At 38.2% G+C, this 24,134-nt stretch overlaps 1 protein-coding gene across 2 annotated transcripts in view; it reads right to left on the reverse strand.

The window, feature by feature from the left end:
- LOC120533585 (sodium/hydrogen exchanger 9-like) overlaps positions 1–24,134 on the reverse strand; it is a 447,557-nt gene that overhangs the window by 397,907 nt on the left and 25,516 nt on the right. For both annotated transcript variants that reach the window (XR_005634561.1, XM_039760513.1), the window contains exons 3-4: positions 15,571–15,648; positions 11,827–11,903 (exon numbers count right to left, since the gene is read on the reverse strand). Coding sequence is in view for 1 of the 2 variants with exons in the window: in XM_039760513.1 (XP_039616447.1) it covers positions 11,827–11,903; positions 15,571–15,648 (155 nt within the window). In the remaining variant the exon portion in view is untranslated. The remainder of the gene's footprint in view (positions 1–11,826; positions 11,904–15,570; positions 15,649–24,134) is intronic.

Genomic DNA, 24,134 nt, shown 5'->3' on the forward strand with positions numbered 1-24,134 from the left:
AACATCTGAGTTCATGGAGAGTAAGCCAGCTGCGGCCAACCTGGCCATCACAAACCTTTTACCATTTGTTATCACTCCATGTTTTCTGCTTTTTGGCATACCACAATCTCAATTGCTTGTTGCCTTTTGAAACATCTTCATATGTTCGAAGGGTGTGCTTTGGTGCCAGATATTGAGCATGCACCTCACTGAACTTCCTTCTGTTCTCTGAAGTAGTGACCTCTAAGGACTGTTCATCAGATGTACTTTCAATTTTTAAGCTTACAGTTTCTTCAAATTTCTTTATGGTACTTTCAACACCATAGCTTAAAAATTGAGTTTGGTATGCTGATGCTTGCCAAGTATAGCTTTGTTGATGCAAAATTACAATTTTACATCTTTCAAAATATGTTAGCTTAACTGTTTCCAAATCTGTCCTCAAGGCACCCCGGTATTTGTGGTTACTATCCAAAACATACATTTATTTGTTACATTGCACCGCCTGGTTCAGCTATGCATTACCTCATTTATTTCAATCAGGTGTGCTGTTGGCAGAACTTAACACATTCTTGGACAGGTTGGCATTTTTGGAGCAGGTACTGGGAAATAAATCTGTGTTCTCTAGCCATTTTATAAGGTATCAATGTGTTTTGTAAAAAAAAAAAAAATTATTGTTTTAGTGTATTGTATTACTGTTTTTCTGTGTTAATTCTAATATTATATAGTATTCACTCATGCAAATAAACACTACCAAGATAAGTAGCTAAAAATATCATTTTCTTGGGTGTTGTAAGACTTATTCACAGTGTACTGTACTTTTTCACATTTAAAGAGCTTTTGGATGTTGTTGTCTGTATGAAGGGCAATATCCATCAAAATTCTGATCACCTAAAAAAAGAACATTATTTTTCAGAATAAATCTCCTGTCCATAAAAATGACAAAATATTAGCTGCTATAAGTGGCCCAGTTAGATACAAAGTGCATACGATGTGCATTTCAATCTCTGACTGAGTACATATGTTCCTCCAATCTCAACCTTTCCTAATTGCCACTTACATTCTTTATTGTATTTTGTTATATTCCATATTGTTTTTTGAAACAGTTTTACCACATTAAATATGCTATTCATCATTTTGAACAATTTAATGAATTCAATGCAGAGCCAGAGCAGACTCCAAAGAGATTTATTTGTTCACATCTACTTCCAGACTCCAGAGCAGTCTTGCTGTAAACAAATACAAGCAGGGTGAAGAGTGTTATTTCCAGAGCTGAACTCCCCATAGAACAGGCAATCCAGCAACAATGTAGCTATTTAGAGGGGGCAGGTCTTTACGCTCTGGGGTTATGTTTGCAATATTAGACTTGTGCAATCTATAGGGCTTTTTGGAAAAGGTTAAAGCTAATGTCTGAGCAGCCAGAGAGGGTTAAGAGCAATTGCAGCCATTAAAGCATGCTGAGAAAGGCTCTGCCATGTGTTGAATCTTTAATAAGAGAAAAGGAAAGAGAAACCAACAGAGAGTTCCTGCTACCTCTAGTGAGACCATCTCATATTACCAAATGAGTTCCAATGCAGTTTCAGGAGGACACAATTCAAGCTTTGTACTGCACAATCTCAAAAAGGGTCAAAGCTGAAATATAAAAATTGTCCGCTTCCTTGGTTTCAAATGTGTGGTCTCACTTCCAACCAAACAGTTTGCCCATAATCAATCAAGTTGCCAATTCTCAGATAAGGTTTTAGGGGACTCTGCCTTAATGCACATTAAGTCAAGTAATAATTAAGCACTTGATGTATTATGTTACACTGTTGATGCCCTCCCCCCCTTTCAAATTCTAGTCAGGAGGATCCCAGGTCAGATTGTAACATAATATCAAGAAACAGAGACAGCAGAGAAGGCTTTGTGGAAAGATCACAATGTCATGAATATTATGCTCTTCCTCTGTTAAAATGAACTGGCACTCAGCACAATCATTGCAAGGGCTTTCAGACCACTGTTCCAATTTTTGTAGGGTATGTAACAGAAACATTTTATCTCATTGCAGGATTTTTACTTCTGTAATTTTACTTCTGATCCTATAACCACTATGCTGTAGCTGTGCCTCCCTCATTGAATTGCCACACAATATTTATCTTATATTTTAGGTGCACTTTACCTATACGACTTGCTTAATATTTAATTTAAATGATAATTAACTTGAAGTGACTTTATCTGCACAACATATTTAAGGCTACATCAGCTGATTAGGCCCCCTTCTCCCTATTTTCTTAAGCAATACCATCACTTGGAGATGTTATAGTCATTTTTAAACATAATAATGTAATTGCAAGCTTTTTTCATGATTCCAAGTTCAGGCATTTTTAAGCTCGGGTTCATATTCAGAACAATGAAATTGTAATTCTGATACACTAATTGCCTTAAATAGTATGTCAACTTTTAACCTTAGCATAATTGGACAACATTTAAAGTAATGCTCATTGCAATTAATTTGTAGCATGAAACATGTGAATGTCAACAATATTAAGGATTCTGCATCGCCTAACAGCACATCAGCATCTTAACATTTGTTAAGCAGAAAACATATTTTAAATTTTGGAATCCATTGTGAGCAGTACTTACTAGATTTAACCATAATGTAAAACTCAAATTACACTGTAGTTATTGTTTAAACTTGTTCCTGCATCTATATACCCTACTGCATATATAATGCAAAATTGACTGACTCACTCACTCTCCAAAAAAAACACTATCTCCCGTGTAGCTAAAAAGCTTACATTTGTCTGGGAGTAGGTAAGGAAAGAATATTTTCAACTGTGGAGCCGACCCGGATACAGACAGGCAGACATGTTGTTCTTCAACCACCACACGTGTTTATTTACAACTATTTACACAAATAATGGTCACTCAGACCCAGTTCCAATAAGTGCACACACCCCAATACTCAGTCCTGGCCTCACAATGCCTTTCTTCGGGCCACCTCCACACACCTCTCGTGCCTTGTCCTTCCTCCACTCGACTCCAGCTTTGAATGAAGGGAGACGGCCCCTTTTATATACTCCCGGCAGCTCTCCAGGTGTCCTCCTAAATCTTCCCCCCAGCACTTCCTGGTGCTGAGGTCACAAGTCCCCAAGGCATTGGGGCGCCTCCTGGCAGTGACCATGGGCCCCTACAGGGTGGGGGTTCCATGCCCTGAACCCATGGCCCCCAAAGCAGCCAGAAAGGTGGCCCCCACGTGATCCCAGATGGGCACACGCCCACTTCCGGTCCTCCAAGGCGTCCCGGCTGGGTCATCGCCCCTGGCATCCGCGATACAACATATCAATATTTAGGAGTAACCACCCACAAAATAAAACCTAAATACCATAAAATCTCAAAATTGCTTCACTGATTTGATTGAAAATTGGTAAAGGTATAGAAAAAATAAAATTAGCCAACCCATGTTTCCTTTTGCATGTCAATGTTTATTAATATTACGCTAACATAAATGCTTTACACTTCACTTAGAGGTGTCTTTATGCAAGCAAAGGATGGTGTAAAAGCTACTGATTGGGCCAAACAGTACAACTAACCAATAATGTGGACAAACAAGTAAAGAAGGGCTGATGCCTTAGACAGGAAAAAATAGATGAGATCACATATGGATCATACAATATGGTGTGAAATGGAAGGACAGCATTCAGTGAAGCTAAAGGAAGATGCAAACCTCAATGGCTAGCAAGTGCTCTAAAAACCTTGAGTGCTGATACTAGGCGCTGTGGCTGTGAGCATAGTTGTTATTTCAGTCAAAAGGCGCTGTGGCTGTGAGTGTAGTTGTTATTTCAGTCAAAACAAAAAGGGAGGAAGAGAGAAGTAGAGGTGGAAGTGGTGTTCTTCGAACAAGATAAACTGGGACCGACTTAGTGGCATTGGCAGGGTGGAGGGGATTCAAAGCCTATAGCCCCTTATCAATTTTGTCCTAGCTCTGATCTTTTTCTTGATCAGGAATATTATCAGTAGTGGTAAGCCCCTAATCTTTCTGATCATCATATACAATATTTCCTAAGGGACCACCCTTCCCCACCCATATTTCCTAAGGGACCACCCTTCCCCACCCACCGCTGTTTGAATTTATGTACATGTAAGTCCAAATGCAACAATCACTGAGGAGGCTAAAAACCCTGTGACCTGCAAATCGTAGAAACACCACTGGAACAACAGCATCAGCTTAAAGTTAGCAGGTCTCCCCATGTATTATTCAATGGTAATATTCACGTGTATTGAGTTTGAAAGGGGAACCCCACCCCGACCTCCAAAATACAGTGGAACCTCGGTTTGCGAGTAACTTGGTTTACAAGTGTTTTGCAAGACAAGCTAAAATTTTTAATAAATTTTGACTTGATAAACGAGCGATGTCTTGCAATATGAGTAGTTTGGATACGCTTTGTCTGCTGAGAGTCATGTAATCACAACTGAGCTGATGGTTGTTCTCTCTCTCGCTGCGGGATTGTGGGCAATCATCTCCTATTCTCCGTCTGAGTCAGCGTGCCTCACTCATATAGTCAACATTCGTACGAGTGTATACTGTTTACTACAGCATTGTGACTGTGCGTGTGTGTGCGTGTGCTGTGATGTGCGAGTCCGCGTCTTGCACCACCATCTTTATTCAGCTTGAAACAGCAAAAGCGCGGTTATTTATTGTAACAGGATCTGCCACTCTCCTATGACACAGCAGTCAGGCAGGGTTGTGGCCAAGTGGTAATGTGCCCTGCACATTTATAATGTTCCTTGTATCACCCACTGACGGCAGGTGCTTAGAGCATGTCCACGATCTTTCTGGATTCACATTTTACAATGAACTGCTACTGGGCTGGGAGACTGCGATTGCTTTGGGACATTCTTCCGCATGTCGTCCCGTTGGGTGGAATCCCACAAGAATTTAGAAACTCACTCACACTAGCCATGATTCTTTTCAAAGGTAAAGTGCAAGTTAATTTGTTTTATGTATTTTTACTTTATATTTTGTATTAATCATTTTTATATGAATAGTTTTGGGTTGTGGAACGAATCACCTGAGTTTCCATTATTTCTTATGGGGAAATTCACTTTGATATACGAGTGCTTTGGACTGCGAGCACGTTTCCAGAACGAATTATGCTCACAAACCGAGTTTCCACTGTAATTTACATTTACGTGCACAGCTGCTTACTTTGATCTTGGATTCTCCACCGGAACCCCCAAAACATTTTACATATACTGCACATTTGCTTCTGTGGACTTTAAAGGGAGAACACCAATGTAAATGACAAAAAACACAATAAATACTTGAGTGAACAATTTACACAAATTTTGCAGTGATCATCAACAAAAGCCAAATTACTAGGAAAAGCAGACATTGATCTAATGCAGGAATGCTTTACTCGTGCACAATTGTATATAGCATGTTCAACAGTAAGCAGCTCCAGTGACCTAAAAATATTATTATTTATTATATGGCCGATGCCTTATCCAAGGTAACAAACATTTGAGAGACAATTGGTTACATTTCTTTTGTCTAACTAGTTGGAGTCACACAGTGTCAGTAGCAGTTCTAGGTCTAAAGCCTTAACTACTACACCACACTGCCTGCCAATATTAGCCATAATAGTTTAAAAAAAAAAAAGTACAAATATTGTACACAGACAAGCAGTCAATTAGTTATATAGTACTTCTGCTACACCCATCTGGCTGATAACACTATAACTGAAGTCCATTGTCTAACGAAATTTCCTGAGTGACGCCGGATAACACAGCTAGTAGTAATATAATTGTGATTCCCAAAATAAGATGGTGGGGTATGTTTGCAATGGGGGCTTCACCACAACATAACTTCCCAATACAGGGTGTTCATATTCTACATCAGGGGTATCAATCTGCTAGCTGGCTTTGCATGTCATTACTATTTGTCATATGGTTAAGAGAAAAAGACAAATTTACAAGTCCTGATCTTAAAAAGTAGGCCAGAGAAAATTAACATAAAATTTGTAGATTCCATTAATTCTTACTAATTAATTTATTACTAATTAATGAAAACCATTCACTGTGGTCCTCCAGGACATGAACTGATACCCCTACTCAATATAATGTCAAGATTACCTAAAATTTACCACTATACAACTGAATCTTCCCCACGGTTAAAATGTGTTTATAAAATTATTAAGTTTTAAAATCCATTAAAATACTGTAGTAATGTTTTTCATGATTCCAGGTATCATTTCATCTTGTTTCCATGTTCATTATTGTACAACTATATTTCCCACACTGAAATTTTACCCCACCAATACTTAACTTTAATGTAAGTTGACACTAATTAGCCTTGATACTCTGCTTAATAACTATCATAACACAATTGAATAAAGCTCAAAGCCTGGTATCAGATGAATGGAATCCTATTATCTAAATTCCACATGGAACCCAATTATTTAAAGTCTTAATGTCCATTGTGAAAAAAACATACAGAATGTCAAAGTTAAGCCTTTTTACAGCCCTGATTTTAGGTGTCATTTAAATCTGCACTCATGCAGAAGCGTAATAAATATATATAGATACAAAACATTTGACTTGACAGTCACAACGAGGCATTATGCAGATGTATTGCCATTGGTATAAAAGAGCCCAGGTAGTTTTTCCTGACATACTGCTGCTGATTTGCTAGCTAAAAGTACTATGTGTTAGAGTGAGAGAGAGGATGTGCAGCATAGTTCATAATGGCATTCAGGTTTGTTTTTAATTCTCTACTTTGCTACTACCTCCAGGTGGTTCAGAGTGTATCCCATAACTGAGCCTGCATTTTTAATTAATTTGTTAATTTGGTGGGCTTCTATTGAAGTGACGTCACCAGCCCAGCAGACCACAGTACAGAAAATCCCACTAGCAATCAGATGTGAAGGATGTCACTAGCCACATTAAAGGAACACAGTCTCCTTAGAAAAAAGAGTCTGCTCTGGCCTTTCTAATATAGTTTTTCTGTGTTACAAGACTAGTCTAGTCTGTCCTTGGTCTGGACTTCGAAGTACAGGGTGGGCCATTTATATGGATACACCTTAATAAAATGGGAATGGTTGGTGATATTAACTTCCTGTTTGTGGCACATTAGTATATGTGAGGGGGGAAACTTTTCAAGATGGGTGGTGACCATGGTGGCCATTTTGGATCCAACTTTTGTTTTTTCAATAGGAAGAGGGTCATTTGACACATCAAACTTATTGGGAATTTAACGTAACTTTATTCTTTCATGAGTTATTTACAAGTTTCTGACCACTTATAAAATGTGTTCAATGTGCTGCCCATTGTGTTGGATTGTCATTGTCTCCCACTCTTCACACACTGATAGCAACACCGCAGTAGAAATGCTAGCACAGGCTTCCAGTATCCGTAGTTTCAGGTGCTGCACATCTCGTATCTTCACAGCATAGACAATTGCCTTCAGATGACCCCAAAGATAAAAGTCTAAGGGGTCAGATCGGAGACCTTGGGGCCATTCAACTGGCCCACGACGACCAATCCACTTTCCAGGAAACTGTTCATCTAGGAATGCTCGGACCTGACACCCATAATGTGGTGGTGCACCATCTTGCTGGAAAAACTCAGGGAATGTGCCAGCTTCAGTGCATAAAGAGGGAAACACATCATCATGTAGCAATTTCGCATATCCAGTGGCCTTGAGGTTTCCATTGATGAAGAATGGCCCCACTATCTTTGTACCCCATATACCACACCATACCATCAATTTTTTGTTCCAACAGTCTTGGGGATCTATCCAATGTGGGTTAGTGTCAGACCAATAGCGGTGGTTTTGTTTGTTAACTTCACCATTCACATAAAAGTTTGCCTCATCACTGAACAAAATCTTCTGCGTAAACTGAGGGTCCTGTTCCAATTTTTGTTTTGCCCATTCTGCAAATTCAGTGCGCCGATCTGGGTCATCCTCGTTGAGATGCTGCAGTAGCTGGAGTTTGTAAGGGTGCCATTTGTGAGTAGCTAATATCCGCCGAAGGGATGTTCGACTAATGCCACTCTCCAGTGACATGCGGCGAGTGCTACGCTGTGGGCTCTTGCTGAATGAAGCTAGGACAGCCACTGATGTTTCTTCATTAGTGACAGTTTTCATGCGTCCACATTTTGGCAAATCCAACACTGAACCAGTTTCACGAAACTTAGCAAGCAGTTTGCTAACTGTAGCATGGGAGATGGGTGGTCTCGTAGGGTGTCTTGCATTGAAATCTGCTGCAATGACCCGGTTACTGCGTTCACCAGACATCAACACAATTTCTATCCGCTCCTCACGTGTTAACCTCTGCGACATGTCAATGGCTGTAAACAAAGAGAAACTTGTAAATAACTCATGAAAGAAAAAAGTTACGTTAAAACCAAGCACACCTAGTTTTTCTTGTGAAATTCCCAATAAGTTTGATGTGTCACATGACCCTCTTCCTATTGAAAAAACAAAAGTTGGATCCAAAATGGCCAACTTCAAAATGGCCACCATGGTCACCACCCATCTTGAAAAGTTTCCCCCCTCACATATACAGTAATCCCTCCTCGATCGCGGGGGTTGCGTTCCAGAACCCCCCGCGATAGGTGAAAATCCGCGAAGTAGAAACCATATGTTTGTATGATTATTTTTATATATTTTAAGCCCTTAGAAACTCTCCCACACGGTTTATAAATATTCTCCGCACAGTTATACAGTAAACCCTTGTTTATCGCGGTTAATCCGCTCCAGACAGATAAATGAATTTCCACGAAGTAGGATTCTTTATTTATAAATCTAATATTTTCGCAGTTAGAGCATAGAAAACCTGTTTACGACCTTCTAAATACGTTTTTTAACATTATTAGAACCCTCTAGACATGAAATAACACCCTTTAGTCTAAAGTTTAAACTGTGCTCCATGACAAGACAGAGATGACAGTTCTTTCTCACAATTAAAAGAATGCAAACATATCTTCCTCTTCAAAGTGCGCGTAAGGAGCGGAGAATGTCAGAGAGAGAGTAAACAATGAAAAATCAATAGGGCTGTTGCGCTTTTAAGTATGCAAGCACCGCGATAAAGCAGCGGCAATGAAGGGATCAATGCGAAGGTAGCCTTTCGGCATTTTTTACAGGAGCATCCCTATCTTCTAAGCAAACAGCTTCTGTGCAAAAAGCCCCTCTGCTCACATCTCCTCCGTCAAGCGCAGAGAACGTCAGAGAGAGAGAAAGAGATCTTGAGATTAAAGCAAACAATCAAAAAATCAATAAGTGTGCTTTTGGACGCACCTCGATAAAGCGGCATTTCTTAGAGGTGCGTCTGTATCCACTAGGCAAACAGCTTCTGTGCAAACAGCACCTCTGCTCACACCCCCTCCGGAGGCGCAGAGAATGTCAGAGAGGGTGAGATAGAGGCAGAGACAAGCAAAAAATCGAGCACCGCGCAGGAGGCATATCTTATAGCATTGAGGAGTTTTAGTTAATATGTAATGCGTGCTCTGATTGGGTAGCTTCTAAGCCATCCGCCAATAGCGTCCTTTGTATGAAATCAACTGGGCAAACAAACTGAGGAAGCGTGTAGCATAAATTAAAAGACCTATTGTCCGCAGAAATCCGCGAATCAGCGAAAAATCTGCAATATACATTTACATATGCTTACATATAAAATCCGCGATAGAGCAAAACCGCGAAAGTCAAAGCGCGATACAGCAAGGGATCACTGTACTAATGTGCCACAAACAGGAAGTTAATATTACAAACCATTCCCATTTTATTAAGGTGTATCCATATAAATGGCCCACCCTGTATATGCAGTAGTGCACCACCTCTACATCTACGCCATGAAAAGTGATCAGACATAGACATTCTTTAGTAAAGCGAAAGTCAATAACCAGTTCTTTGGTTTTGCTGATGTTAAGGTGCAGACAGTTCCTTCCGCACCAAGAAACAAAGTTCAGATCTGTAGTCATTAGGTGACACCTGCCTTCTCTAGAACAGGAACAATACAGAATGTTTCCATAGCAGAGGCACTTGCAACAGCCTTAATAACAGACTGAATATGTGACACAGGATACCACAGCGTTGGTCAGCACATGTCTTAAGAACTCCAGAACTGACTCCATCTGGTTCCGTGGCTTTTCCTGTGTTTAGCTTCCTAAGTTGTGTCCTCACTTGGTCGTTACGGACAGCCTTTTCCTCATGTAAATTTCCTCTATGACAAAACTATACAAGTCTTACATAATTTATCTGTTTTTATTTATAAACTCTTTTGACATGATCCTGATTTTAGAGACTGTTAAACTTTAATGTTATATTCATTTTAAAGAAATGTTGTATGTGTTCCTTATGGAATCATTTTATCAAAATATAACACATCTTATTAATAATTAACCATCATATTTAAGTTAAATATACTTAATGCTATACATAACTTAACCAATTAATATCAAAATCAATATACTGTACTGTAGATCCTATAAACAGCCCATAATGTTCCAAGATCTAAAATTCTGTTGCAATATAACAATGCAAACCTTTAAGAGCCCACTACTAAAACTATGTGCTGCATATAACAGATAAAATAAACACAGATACAATAGATACAGTATAATTGCAAAACTTTAAGTTATTCACTTCAGAACTTGATGAACTTGCACACATTTCCCATACCGTATGTAAATAAATTTAATGACATCAGTTAACCTTAAAGTTCAACTTATTGCTTAGTCTATTTAATGTCTTACAGACGCAACTGAATCTGGATTATAATGGTGATCATGTATCACTCAAATTGTATCTCCTCTGCAGTACTTCTTCTGTATAATAAAACTATTTACAAGTGTTACAATATGTTACAAAATGTCATACCAATGTTTTTCTACTACTTGCTGCCCTGTTTGCATTAAATAAAATTACATATTGAACATTTTATTATGCTAAGTTGATTCTGTAACATATAGGATGTGTAAGAAACTTGAGTGTGACTATATTACAAAAAGTGCAAGGAATAACGGTCCACAGGATCAGTTTTTCCTTACCCTTGGACAATGTTTGGGAAGGAATGACAATTCCTTGCCATTGCACATGTACAGTACCATCATTTTAATTTTTTTTCTTGGCATCAAATATTTTTGAGGGTAGATATGCAGATATTCTCATTTGATGTAGACAGCTAGTTAGACTGCATATTTTATGCTTCCATTATTATAGGTTGGCTTTATGTAGTGAAGTGTATCCTTGGCTGAACTTCATATTTTTGTATTTCTACTATTTGACCATCTGCAAAGGCCATATCATTTTTAATATAAACTAATTTGTATTGCATTTACTCTACCATACAATCTTTACTGATTTCATTAAAGTTCCCTTGAACATGGGAAAACAATAACTCAATATGTCTTTCACAACATATGGCTTCACTCTAGGTAAAACAATGAAGATTACCTTAATGGGTCACAGTACATACTGAAGTGCAGGATGTATGCTTTGTAATGTTATTTGAGAATATAATTTCTAATATCAGCAACCAAAACAGGTGTCAATTTACCAACCCTCCAACTATCAATTATCAATTGATAGTTCAATTACAAAGGCAACCAGTCGAATGCCCATTTTAGCAAGTGCAGTGCATTTACAATTAATGTAAAGTATGCTGCTGCAATTACTCATCAGAATTGAGTGATAAGAGCATGCCACTGATGTTAGTTTTGGACATAGAACAATTGTATAATCACAAAGACAAGAAGAACTGTGATGTATACAAAACCTGTTTGGCTATTCAGACTTTAAAAACTCAGCAGCATACATTTAACTTTCAGTGGTTACTAGTAGTAGGCAAAAAATATACTTCAAATAAAACTCACCCAATCACGATGCAAGAGATAGCTGTCCCAAAAAAAGCAAAGGTTAGAACTGATCCCAAATTGCGGAAAAAATGTTTCTGCAAAGACAATAACACTACTGCATCAATTTGAAGCAAAAACATATACAGGAAACTGGAGAAGAGGCAGTTTTAAATGGTACAGGAGTGTCTATACATGACTTTGTCACATTCAAGAAATTTCCTTAAAATATAAATGAGGAAATGGATGCAAAAATCTACAACTAAATGCATAAGCTTAACATAAATTGACATTATTTTAGCAGGATAAAACAGAGTAAATTTATTCAATATTAGATATTTAGATCCTGTTATTTTTTTACTGACAATGAGACAGAAACTTTTTGCTTCAGTTACACACTGCTCAAAAAACTTAAGAGAACACTTAAATGACATATTGTATCTCAATGAAGGAAATATTCAAGTGGAAAATATTTACTGAATAATACTGTGTAATTTGTTGAGACCAAAATGATGTAACAATGGTCAATGAAAACCAAAATCAACAACCCATTGAGGACTGGATTCAATATCACACTGAAAATCAAAGTCAAAAATTAAAATTACAGGCTGATCCAACTTGTGTGAATTTCATCACGGCAATTCATAATGTAGCTGAGTATTTTGTATGGCCACCACGTGCCTATATGCACTCCTGACAATGTCTGGGCATGTTCCTGATGAGATGGTGGATGGTATCCCAGGGGATCTCCTCCCAGACCTGGATCAGGGCATCAGTGAGCTTCTGGACAGTCTGTGACACTACTTGACAGCGGAGGATGCACTGATACACAACGTCCCAGAGGTTCTCAATTGGATTCAGGTCTGGGGAATGTGTGCGACAATGAGTTGCATCAATGCCTTCATCACCCAATAACTGTCTACACACTCAGGCCACATGCACTAACAGCCCACTGCACCAACATAATGTCTGACAATGGCTCTGAGGATTTCATTCTGGTACCTAATAGCAGTCACAGTACCGTTGCCTAGGACATGGAGGTCTGTGCGACCCTCCAAGGTATGCCTCCACAGACCATCACTGACCCACTGCCAAATGTTTGGCCTTCATACCATCCTCATAGAGTCTGTTTCTGACAGTTTGGTCAGAAACACATGTAACAGCATCCAGCTGGAGGGCATCGCACAAAGTAGCAGATACTAGTCCTCCAGCTTAGTTGAACCCCCTCTACAGTCCTGTCCAGCTCTCCTCATGTAACAGCCCATCTCCTGGTATTTCCTTCATGCTCTTGTGACTGTGATGGGAGACACAGCCAACCTTCTTTTGACGGCATGTATGGATGTGCCATCCTGAATGATTACATTAGAACACTCTAGACGAGAACAGGCCATTCAGCCCAACAAAGCTGCACCCAGAACTCCCACTTCTTTTAACTTGATGCCCAACCTCTCATGTGGCACCTTATCAAATGCTTTCTGAAAGTCCAGATTAATAATATCATAAGCTCCACTTTGATCGTATGCTTTTGATGCAACCTCATAGAATTCCAACATGTTAGTAAAACATGACCTCCCTCTTCTGAACCCATGCTGACTGTTCTGAAGGAGCTGGACTACCTATGAACTGAACTGGCTACAGGATAAAACTTTATGCTATGAGTAGTGACAAGGACACTAGCAAAATGTAAAACTAGAGAGAGGCATCAGTCAGAAAATATAAGGAGAGAGCTGTCTGTAACCACCACCTGCAAAACCATTCCTGTTTTGGGGGTTTTCTTGCTGTTGCCTCTCCAGTGAATCTGTTGTCGCTTTCATTTACACCAAAGCAGGTGAAGTTCATTCACAATCACCCATGCTTCCTAACTGGACAGATTGAAATCCCTGAAGCTTATTTCACTTGGGTTTAGACTTTGATGATTAAGTGTTTCCTTAATTTTTTTGAGCAGTGTATGTTAGACTTTCTCAATTTATGTATACATGCAAGTGCTGATATAGAATATACAGTATACTGTATGTATCTTGTTGGGGCGGACAAACTGAAGTGTTTGTTTAACAATATTTTAGCCAAAAAATATGTTTTGGACATTACAAACATACAGTTGGTATATGACGTACGGATTATGCACGGTTATTTGTGTGTGTCACACAGTTGTGCACAGAAGACAACTGAAGGGTTCTGGTGATGGCAATTACCCACCAAACTAGGGGTTGGCACTGTGATGTAGTGCTTTCTCTCTTCCTCGCTCTGCAGAATGGAAGGCCAACAGCTTCTTCACTGTTGGCATTACTTCTCTTGCCCGCCTTCCTGGTCCCACCCCTTCCTGCTAAATTACTATATAACCAGAGGAACGGTCCATCTTATTCTCAGTGCTGTTCTGTATTCACATCTGGAAAAACATCACAAATTATTGCGAGCTGCATTTTGTGCATTCTTTCAAATTCTACAGGGTCACCAAGGTGGTGTCCCAAATCTTTATCTTTGTTGTGTCTCCTTTTTTTACACCTTTGATGGCCTCCCTGGTCTCCACTGAAGCACATCTACTCTCTCTATATAAAATCCTAAGCCTAAAAGTGCAACGATTTTGTGCAGCGATTTTATGTCACGTTTTTGTCACACTTTAAATCAGGCTTATTTTAAAACCTATATACAGTATATATATATGTTTGGTATCACTCTTTTCAGATTTTAACGAACTTTAATGTGATGTTGTTAGATTTTCAGATTCTTATTCCGTTTTTTAAATTATAAACTAAAAAATATCAAAAAAATATCAAAAACTCACGTCCAGAGAGACATGACTTACAGTAACCAAGAGTTCCAAGAGATTTAACCATGCCCGGGGCCAGAAATAAAAGAGAAAGAGTAGAATAGCTGCTGTACAGGCTTTTAAATGTTCGAAACACTGCACAAGATGCATATCATGTGACACGGCGGCAGCAGCAATCCAGCAGCTGATTGAGCAAAATGGAGGTAAAAAAAAACCTATTTGTTTTCCATTGTATCACTGTTTAAGAGGGCGTTTCGGAGGAGCACCCGCATCTCCTTGGGGGAGACGCGAGCGGCAGACTGGCCGCAAGTGGGGGTTGGGTGCTGTAGGTGCTAGGAGGGCTTGCCCCCCTAATTGTATTATGAAGTTATTTTTTATTTTTATTCTCCATGAAAACACAAAATTAAATATTTTTCTTAGCCATTACTACAAACAATACGAGGTAAGTAACATAGAAAAATAATTTTTGGGTGGAGTAATCCTTTACACACGCAATGTGTCCTGTCATTTGCTATTTTCAACTTTTTCTCAACTTCTTCTTCCTGCTACTATGAATTATGTGACTGTGGTCAGGAATGTACTACAAAGTCATGAAACTTGCCAACACTGAGCAATAAAAAAAAGTAAGTGACCAAGGAAGCACAGTATTGGTTCCTGGCTGTGCCAAACAGTTTATGCGTTTTTTGAAAATGAATGAATAATTTTATATATGTATGTACTGTTTGTATGTATGTATGTATGTATTTTTTATGAATTTATGCATACCTGGTAACAGCCTTGGAATGAAAATTTATTCTGTCTCAAATGTAGTTATACATTTATAAAGTAAACTCATTATGTGCAAAGGGTTACATGGCATTGATCCTTCCATTTCTTTAAGCTGTGTCTGTGTGGGTTTACAAAATCTACCGATCATATATATTTACTCCTTATACACACTGAGCCTATAGATCTCAGAATCTGAAATCAAAGCACAGAAATGAAGGAAATAATCTTACCTTCCGCAAACTGTAACCTGCATGAAATATAATGGGAGGCAATAGCAGGTTGAAAAAGACTTCTGGGTCAAATGTCAGCTGTGGAAAGTAAAAGAAAAGTGCTTTGTTTTAAACCACTTCATACATAAACAAAAGTGAAAGCAGCTCTCCAGTGTGGCTGCATATGGTATTAGTTTGGAATGCATGATGAAATCAAATGAAACTCTGTGCTTTTACATTGTACCAGAATCAAACTCACATCTTGGAAACATTTTTAAAACTCCTTTCTATCCTTATGTACAGCAACCATCCCATGTCTAGTTGAGGATTACAATATCAGACCTTCATCACCACACACCGTACTGGCTTCCTAGCTAATTCAACATCCTCTTTAAATCCATGATGTTCTCCTGTATAAATATAGTTAACTGCCCTGCACACTCCGTATAACCATGTCATACCCCAGTGCCCCTACCTTAGGGTTTAGGAGGAACTCAGGGACATGAAGTATAAGAACTGAGAGTCACTGGGACAAAAAGGTAGGCAAACACAGCTGACATGAAAAGTAAAAATATGTAATTATTGAAATATTAAAAAATGCACGCAAACACCAAACACTGCAATAATGACTTAAGATGAAAAACAAACAAAAATTACATCCTCCGTATGGCATGCAACTAAAAAAGTAAGCCAAGAAGAATCAGCCCTTAAGTAAAGAAAGATGGCATGTCCTGGCAAATTGGAGTAACGGTCTATTCCCCTCCCTGTAAATCACCCTGTAGTGGTCTTAATTCTTCATGTACTGACCCACTGGTTTGAAATGAACTAATCCTTGGTTGTGCCGAAAAGGCCTGTTTTTATCCTGGGTCAACCAACACCTTAACTGACTCTAATCTCTCTCTCTTTCTTCCTGATCACACTTCTAGCCTAAACGATATCACTGCCGACTGCGGCACACACACACCTACGTGACGGACACACCGCAGTACCCTGCAACACGCCTGTCCCATATACCTGCAACCGATGTCCGTCATACACCAGTTAGATAACGTTTCAGCACTGCAACTTCCAAACACCACGGTCAAACCAGAAGAACACTGGGATGAAGTACGATGGGTACCAGGCAAGCATTTCCATCCGAGGGCCATTTAAATGGAAACACTCACCACCCAATCCATGGCAAGCCAGGCAACACACCGTCTATCCACTTGTCCATCCAGTGAACAAACCAGCAAGTGAACATTTTATTATACAGATGGCGTCTGCAAAAAATTAAATACAAACAGAGCAAAGTGCTTTTAAATTATCACATTGTGAGGAGTTTCCTCACAAACCACAAGACTCATTTTTTTCTACTGGATTAAGAAATGAAATGGACTTTAATACACTAAAAGTTGTGACAATAACAATCATTTTTCAGAGAAGTAAGCCCAATGCTACAGGTAACCAGCACTGGAACAAGTAATCTAATAATGGAAAATTAACAGGAAGAAGAGGCCTTAAATTTAAAAAAATTATTAGAATGATATCTGGCACCTCTGTTTCTCTTTGGGGCCAGGAATCTCTACAATTACAGCACCAGATTTCTCTTAAAATTAAACTTCATTGTGTTTTGTAAGGAGTTATCAAATGGGCTGTAGGGTGACATAATACGTTAACCTCATCACCTCAAAATGGATGGGTCCACTACAAATTCTGGACTAAGGTGCCTTCCATGTACTTTATCCATATTCTCCCTGATGATTACTTCGCTTTTCTCTGATAGCCCAATAACGTACTGTCATGTCAACTGTTCTTCTACATTGGACAGTATAAGAGTGAGAGAAGGTGTGTTTTTGTGGCATTTTGCTAACACCCTGAGACAAATCTGATTCTTTCCTAGGACTAGTTGACCTCAGGGCCCGGTACACCCCTTAGAACATTTAGTCATCTTATAATTTCAATTTGTATGAAAGATCTAACTTAAGAATAACTATCGTTCAGCGTTTAAGAAAATATCACAATACAGCTAATAAAAGAAAAACAGTACTGATCCTTTATTTTATATAAGAACATTCCAAACCAACTATATTGATTGTTAAGTAGTAGTCAATAGGTGCCTGTGTGTGGCACAGTGACAGTTTCTCCTTGGGGGAAAAGCATGAAGGAAAAAAAAAAGAGAACAGAGAAAGGTGTGGTTGTGCAAGCAGCATTGGAAACGAAATAATTTGTTTTGGTTGCACAGAGAAATATTCTTCTGATTTGTACAAGCTAATATGAGCAGTGTGCCTAAAGGACCTATGTTAGCCTTTAATTAACCTCTATGCGTGTGGAATAAACATAAAAGTTTATTTATTAATACTGCTGTCATCCTTTGGCAAGCGAGCACAGCATATGCAACAGTGCATACAGTATATGAAAAAAATGCTGTAATCTACTGAGATAAGAACACTTTTAAAACTGGGAAATTGAGATCTGTCTTTATTTTTTACAACCAAGCACAAATATTGTAACAAATCACATTTTATTATTCAATGTCCAAAGAGAATTGTTCAGTCCAACCAAATCTTTGATCTCCATGGAAGTGCATTATAGCAGGATGTCAGTGTGCCACCTTCCCTCAGCTCAGTATTCTCACCAGCTGCCTCAACTAACACTGAGGTAAGTGCTGCTGTAGCCGAGTGTCAAAATCACTCTCCATTAGGCTCGTCCGCAATAAACACATATGCCACATAACCTCAGCAATATCTGGCAAATCCTGAGATTTTATTATCTTGAGGTGAAGCACTGTAAGTGCCTGAAGGTTTTATTATCTTATAATATAGTGCATATAACCGCCTATAGTAAAGCATATCCAAAGATGCAAACACAGCTATCAAGTTAATATTTTCTCAGACAAGCTTTAACAACATGAAAATATTTCAAGTGTTTTAAAGCTCTCTTAAAGGCCTTAGATTTTCTGTCTGCCAAAAACAATCTGCTCTATGAAACGGCTCTTCTGTATAGTCACTTTAAGCAACGGCAGCATGAGGAAACCATGTTTACTTCAAGAAATAATTGTCTCTTTATTTGTTTTGAATGTAAGCTGACATAGTCATCGAACCATGGTGACATTATGGTAACTGTGCAGCATAACGCTGTGAGGCATCCTCATGTAAAATCAAAGGCAATGAAAATTGTTATTTATAATTTATATTTAAGTTAACATTAACTGCAATGTATCTATCTTTATCACACCATGCATATTATAGTAGTATTGCCAAGGTGCCCATCTAAATGGCTTAATAGGGAACCTGAATTTGAAATATAAAACTTGAATATGCCATGTAATAATTTCTTGATAAAACTAATGTGATCATGATGATTGTGCTATATATTTTGTGCTGCATAAACACTGATCAGTAAACAAGGTCATTCAACTTTGTCTTATTATTCAAATAACCCTCACTAGCTTTATGTACAGTATATTTGCTCTGATGCTTGTTTGCATTCAGTGTACCTGAAAAAATGTAAATTTTGTTAAGGGAGTGTACTTTGATAAACTATTTTAATATCTCTGGCCCAGCCAGTTTCTTTCAGACCCAATCACAAAAGCAACAATCACAATGCCAGCATCTGGTATAAACCACATCTGCCCATGAAACTAAAATAAATAAGCAAAGAAAGTGAGTGTGGAGAATTTTCAAATGGTGCTCACTATAAAACTAGCACAATGATAACATTTTCCTTAACTATTCACTCAAATTTTGTTCATGCAAAAGACTAATAAAGTTTATATGGTCCTGCATTTTCTGTCCACTTTAGGTATGTCAAAAGATTTCAAAAGTTAAAACAAACTATGGCCCAGCTAGAGACACACAGCTGACAGTTGACTATCCATCTATCCATTATCGAACCTGCTATATCCTAACTACAGGGTCACAGGGGACAGTTGACTAACTTCTGGCTACTATTAAAACATTAAAGAATAAGAATTAACTGGAAAGCTACAACTGAACGGACATAAAAACATCAAAATGTTTTTATGAGAACAGATTGTTTATCAGAACATAACTTATGAATCCCTTTACACAGAGACATTAGCACCAACTCAAAGACATTGGGATGACAAAAAAAAAGTATAGACTACTGTAGTCGGTCATTGTTTAACCCACTCAGTCCTGAAAAGGGTTCTGTGGGTGCCGGCACCTATTCCAGCCAACATAGGGCACAGGGCAGAAGCAAACCCTGGATAGGGCACCAATCGATCGCAGAGCGAACACACACACACACACACACACACACACCCTCAACCACACACTAGCACCAATCCACCTAACCTGTATGTCTTTGGACTGAGGGAGGAAAACCATGCAGGCACAAGGAGAACATGCAAACTCCATGCAGGGAGAACCGAGATGCAAACCCAGGTCTAGCTACTGTGAGGCACTTATTACCACAATGCATCACCATGCCACTAATTATAGACTACTTAAACAATAATACGGCAAAGATAAATGTCGAACTTACATAAAACAGGAGACAGAGATGTAACAAAATGAAATTAAATTATCAATACAGCAACTGACAGCAGTTCTACTCTTTGAATGCATTGCTAAAGGACGATTTAATTCAAATACTTTGATTTCATAAAATTTAGTGATTATAGCAGGCTTGTCAGTTTATTTCTGGAACCTAAATTTAACTGATGGTTATGGCACTGTATGGTAAGATTATGATTGTGTTATCATCATCACTGTAAGCTACAAGTGGAGGCTGTCTTTCTCCTCTGTTCCTGGTTATCTATTTTAGTCTGATCTCATAGTACTGACCCTTGCCTCTCTCAGACCTGGTCTCAGTTTTTGGTTATAATTTCCCAGCATTTCACAGCTCTGGCCTAATTCTCATGCACTTCAACATTTGCAGAGCAGCTCCTCTCTCATGTACACAAGTTTCTACATACAGATCTACCAATAATTCCACTCAAAGAATCTTGGAGCACTTGTCATTATGAGAAGACAAACTCCCAGATGTCCTGCACTGCAAACAGTTTGAAATTAGCATTACAGCATTTAGCATATACAGTAGCTAGTATTCATGGTTGTGTTTTGTGCTGTAATGATCTTATGATTTAAGTTTGATTAATATTGCAGATTTAAGACAGGTATCAGTATATAGTTGTATTGAATTGCTTGCAAAAATAAGTTGAACAGTCAAACAAAATTGGAATTAAGTTGCTTTTAACTGCAGTCTTAGTAGCCTGCAACAACATACAGTAGCAAATGCAACCAGTATGGACTTTCAACTCATTTTTACCATCATGACTTTTCACTAGCATTGCCCTTATTGTCTCTATAATCTTTCCATGGATGGCACCTATGCATCTCTTGCAAAGATTTAAGGATCCCCAAAATGTCATGAACTACTACACTCCTTGGTAACTTACCATATGTATCTATGGCTTTGTAAAGAAAAACATCACATTTGTATGATATTCACCCTCGCAACTGGACCACATTGTTTTACAGGATGTTGTACAATAAAAGAGCCTGACACAAGGCAAGAAACTAGTGGGAAGTTATGTGCTCAGCATTTATCTGTGTACTTTCTGGTGAGAAGATCTGTCACATTCATTTAAACAGTGCATTTTAATTATAAAACATTAGAACATGGTATATGGTTTATATGTTTTCATGCTGTTCAAAATATTAATTGATTACCTGCACCTTGTGCATGGGCAAACTGCCATCACACAAGACTCCATGACCATCAGGACAGAAATTCACCACCAGAGAATGAACATGAGCACTTTCATTGTATTTATTGGCATTTACTTTGTCCTCCCAGACATTCTAATGAGACAAGTCAAGCCTAGGGAAGGCATCCAACACCAATTCAGGCCTGGTAACTTCCTTTGGGGTGCTCCACTCATGTACTCATCAGCTTGTTGAATACACAATGAATGACAAATTATTGGATCAGTTGATTCTATGGCTTATAGGGTGCTTGTATTCTTTGACCCATTAGGTAGAATAAGGGGCTTGCACACATGAATCAGACAGTAGTGTATGTGTCTCTCTCTCCCTCTTTCTTTCTTGAAAGGCTATTGTTGATTCTGCTCCCACCTTTGCAGTTAAATGATCCCCAAATATATGTCTGTTTTCCTTGCTTCTCCAATCTAAACGCATATACTACAGTCACGGCATGTGCACTTGACACTGTTGTGTCTTTCCTTCTGATATCTATTCCAACATCACCAAAAACACTTGAAACATTAAGAAGTTAAACAGTCCTCATCATTGTACTTTGGCCAACAATGAGTTTTCTCTTGAAGTCATTGACATCTCTTTATGAGGCATGATAGCCAACAAAAGGATAAATTGCATCAATCTACTGTTTCAGCACAGTGTGATGATAAGTACATCATTATTTCAATTTCCATCCCTGTGTAAAAGCACCAGCTTGCAGTATAATGTGTATCCCTTATCTGCTCAGGTGTTGCCTTTATTTTGTCAACAGGAAGTATGTCTATAAATGAGTAAAAATATGGACTTTCCATGTTGATGTCACTAATCTCTAAATAACTGCTCTTTTTCTTTTATTTACAGCCATGGCAAGGGGCAGAGAAACAATGCCTGGATGTGTTTAAATTTAAAGGTCAATTTGATTGTAATGTTTGCCATCCACTGATTAAATAAATTGTATTTTGGGTGGTTACATCTTACTGGAAACAAAGAGGAAAAGTATGATTGATTCATCTAGCCATTTTTTAGCCTGATTTATTCCACAAGCAATTATCCTGGAAAGGCCACTAGCCAATTTATCTAGCATAGATGTCTTCAATCTACAAAAATACTATGTATATTATGGGCTCTGAAATGTCCTTCCATTAAATTTATTGAACTTGTTGCATTCATTATGCAAGTATTTGCCATGGAGTTAGAGATGGGCATTCTATCCATTCCCTACTTCCTCGCCATGCTATCTTTACCAGCCACAAATATGCCAATTACCCGATTTTAACAGAGGTTTTATGTAATTTTATCCTGTGGAAAAGAGAGTAGCTTATTAAATGCAATAACCAGGCAGGATTTTATAGCAGGTTTCTTCCTAGAACAATGGCAACATGACAAGTATGAGCACCTTGCATGGCTTCAGTGAAAACGGAAAATAATGGTTTCATGGATGAAGACGCACAGGGATCTGCTTACACACAAACAAAAATGTGCACAACCCAAGCACCTACCTTCTATTGGCACCTTTACCAGGTTGATGACAAGTACAGCAGCTGAGAGAAGCTGAAAAGAAGGGGACTGAACAAGAAAAGACAGTGGAATTACAGATCATATGAGAAAGAATAGGAAAAGAAAGCAACTCATCTGCACAAATATCACTGTATTTTGATAAATGTGCCTAGGACTCAAAGGCCAAATGATGTGTTCATATAATTGTCAATTTTGCATATATTTACATTAAAGCCCAAAAATGTACTCTGCTCTGAACAAATTAAAGATCTATACATCCATACACTTTTTTCAGTACAGGTTTACAGGGAGCTAGATCTTATCCCAACAGTACTGTGTGCAGAACAGGCACCAATCTTGCCAAAGTATCTCAAGGTATTCCATTCACACTACTCTCAAGGACCTGGCAAGCTATTCAGCCCAGCTCCTTTTATGTGTTAGGCAGCAGTGATAAAGATTGTGCCACTCCAGAAATTAAACAACTTTATTTGATTAATATCAGTTGCATTTATCGTATATAATTCCTTTCATGATATATGCCAACGTACAGCATTTGGTACATATGGCATTTCCATCTGTGCATTCTTTGCATCAATTTGCAAGGATACAATAAACAGGAATGATGAGTAAATGTTTAAAAATAATCATTATACATTAGTTTCATTAAATTGTCTAATTATATCAGGTAACTCAGTTTATTTTAGGCACCTAAATTTAATGTATATTTTTATGGGGCTGCATGGTAAGATTGTGGTTCAGCATGCCATTTTTTTGGTTATTGTGTGGTGCTTGGTATTTTCTACTTGGTAATATTTTGAATTTAATTTTTTTTTAATATCGAGAGAACTTTGATCTTTTAAACGAAAGTGTTTGAATAACATAATACATAACACCGTCAAAGCAACTGAATCCAATTCAGGTTTGTGAGATGGTGGAACAGTCAGCTAGTTCATCATGGGTTCAGCTTATAAAAAATGCACAGAAATTTTTGGGGATGTGGTATGAAAATGGGAGTAATTGAAGGAAAACTGAAATAGACATGAAGTGAGAAGATTCCATTGGGACAATCACTGGATGTGGTATTCAGACCCAGGATCCTAGATCTATGAGACAACAATATTACCCACTACACCATTGTACTGCTGCTATATAAACATTAACTTCAGAAAAAAAATAAAGTGATATGATCAGTACAGTGCAATGTACAAGGATGTACTCTAAAATTGCAGGCAGGGCATAAGCTTGCGACCTTGTGAATTTAAAGTCCAACTGCTTTGCCATTAGGTGACTACTCCTTTTCTATGTCCTTCCTGCTTGAGTTCATAAGCAATAAACTCTTGTTCTTTTTTCCACACTTTACGAGTACTATAATATGAATCTACA

Source organism: Polypterus senegalus, chromosome 1 (genome assembly GCF_016835505.1).
Source record: "Polypterus senegalus isolate Bchr_013 chromosome 1, ASM1683550v1, whole genome shotgun sequence".
Taxonomy (NCBI): Eukaryota; Metazoa; Chordata; class Cladistia; order Polypteriformes; family Polypteridae; genus Polypterus; species Polypterus senegalus.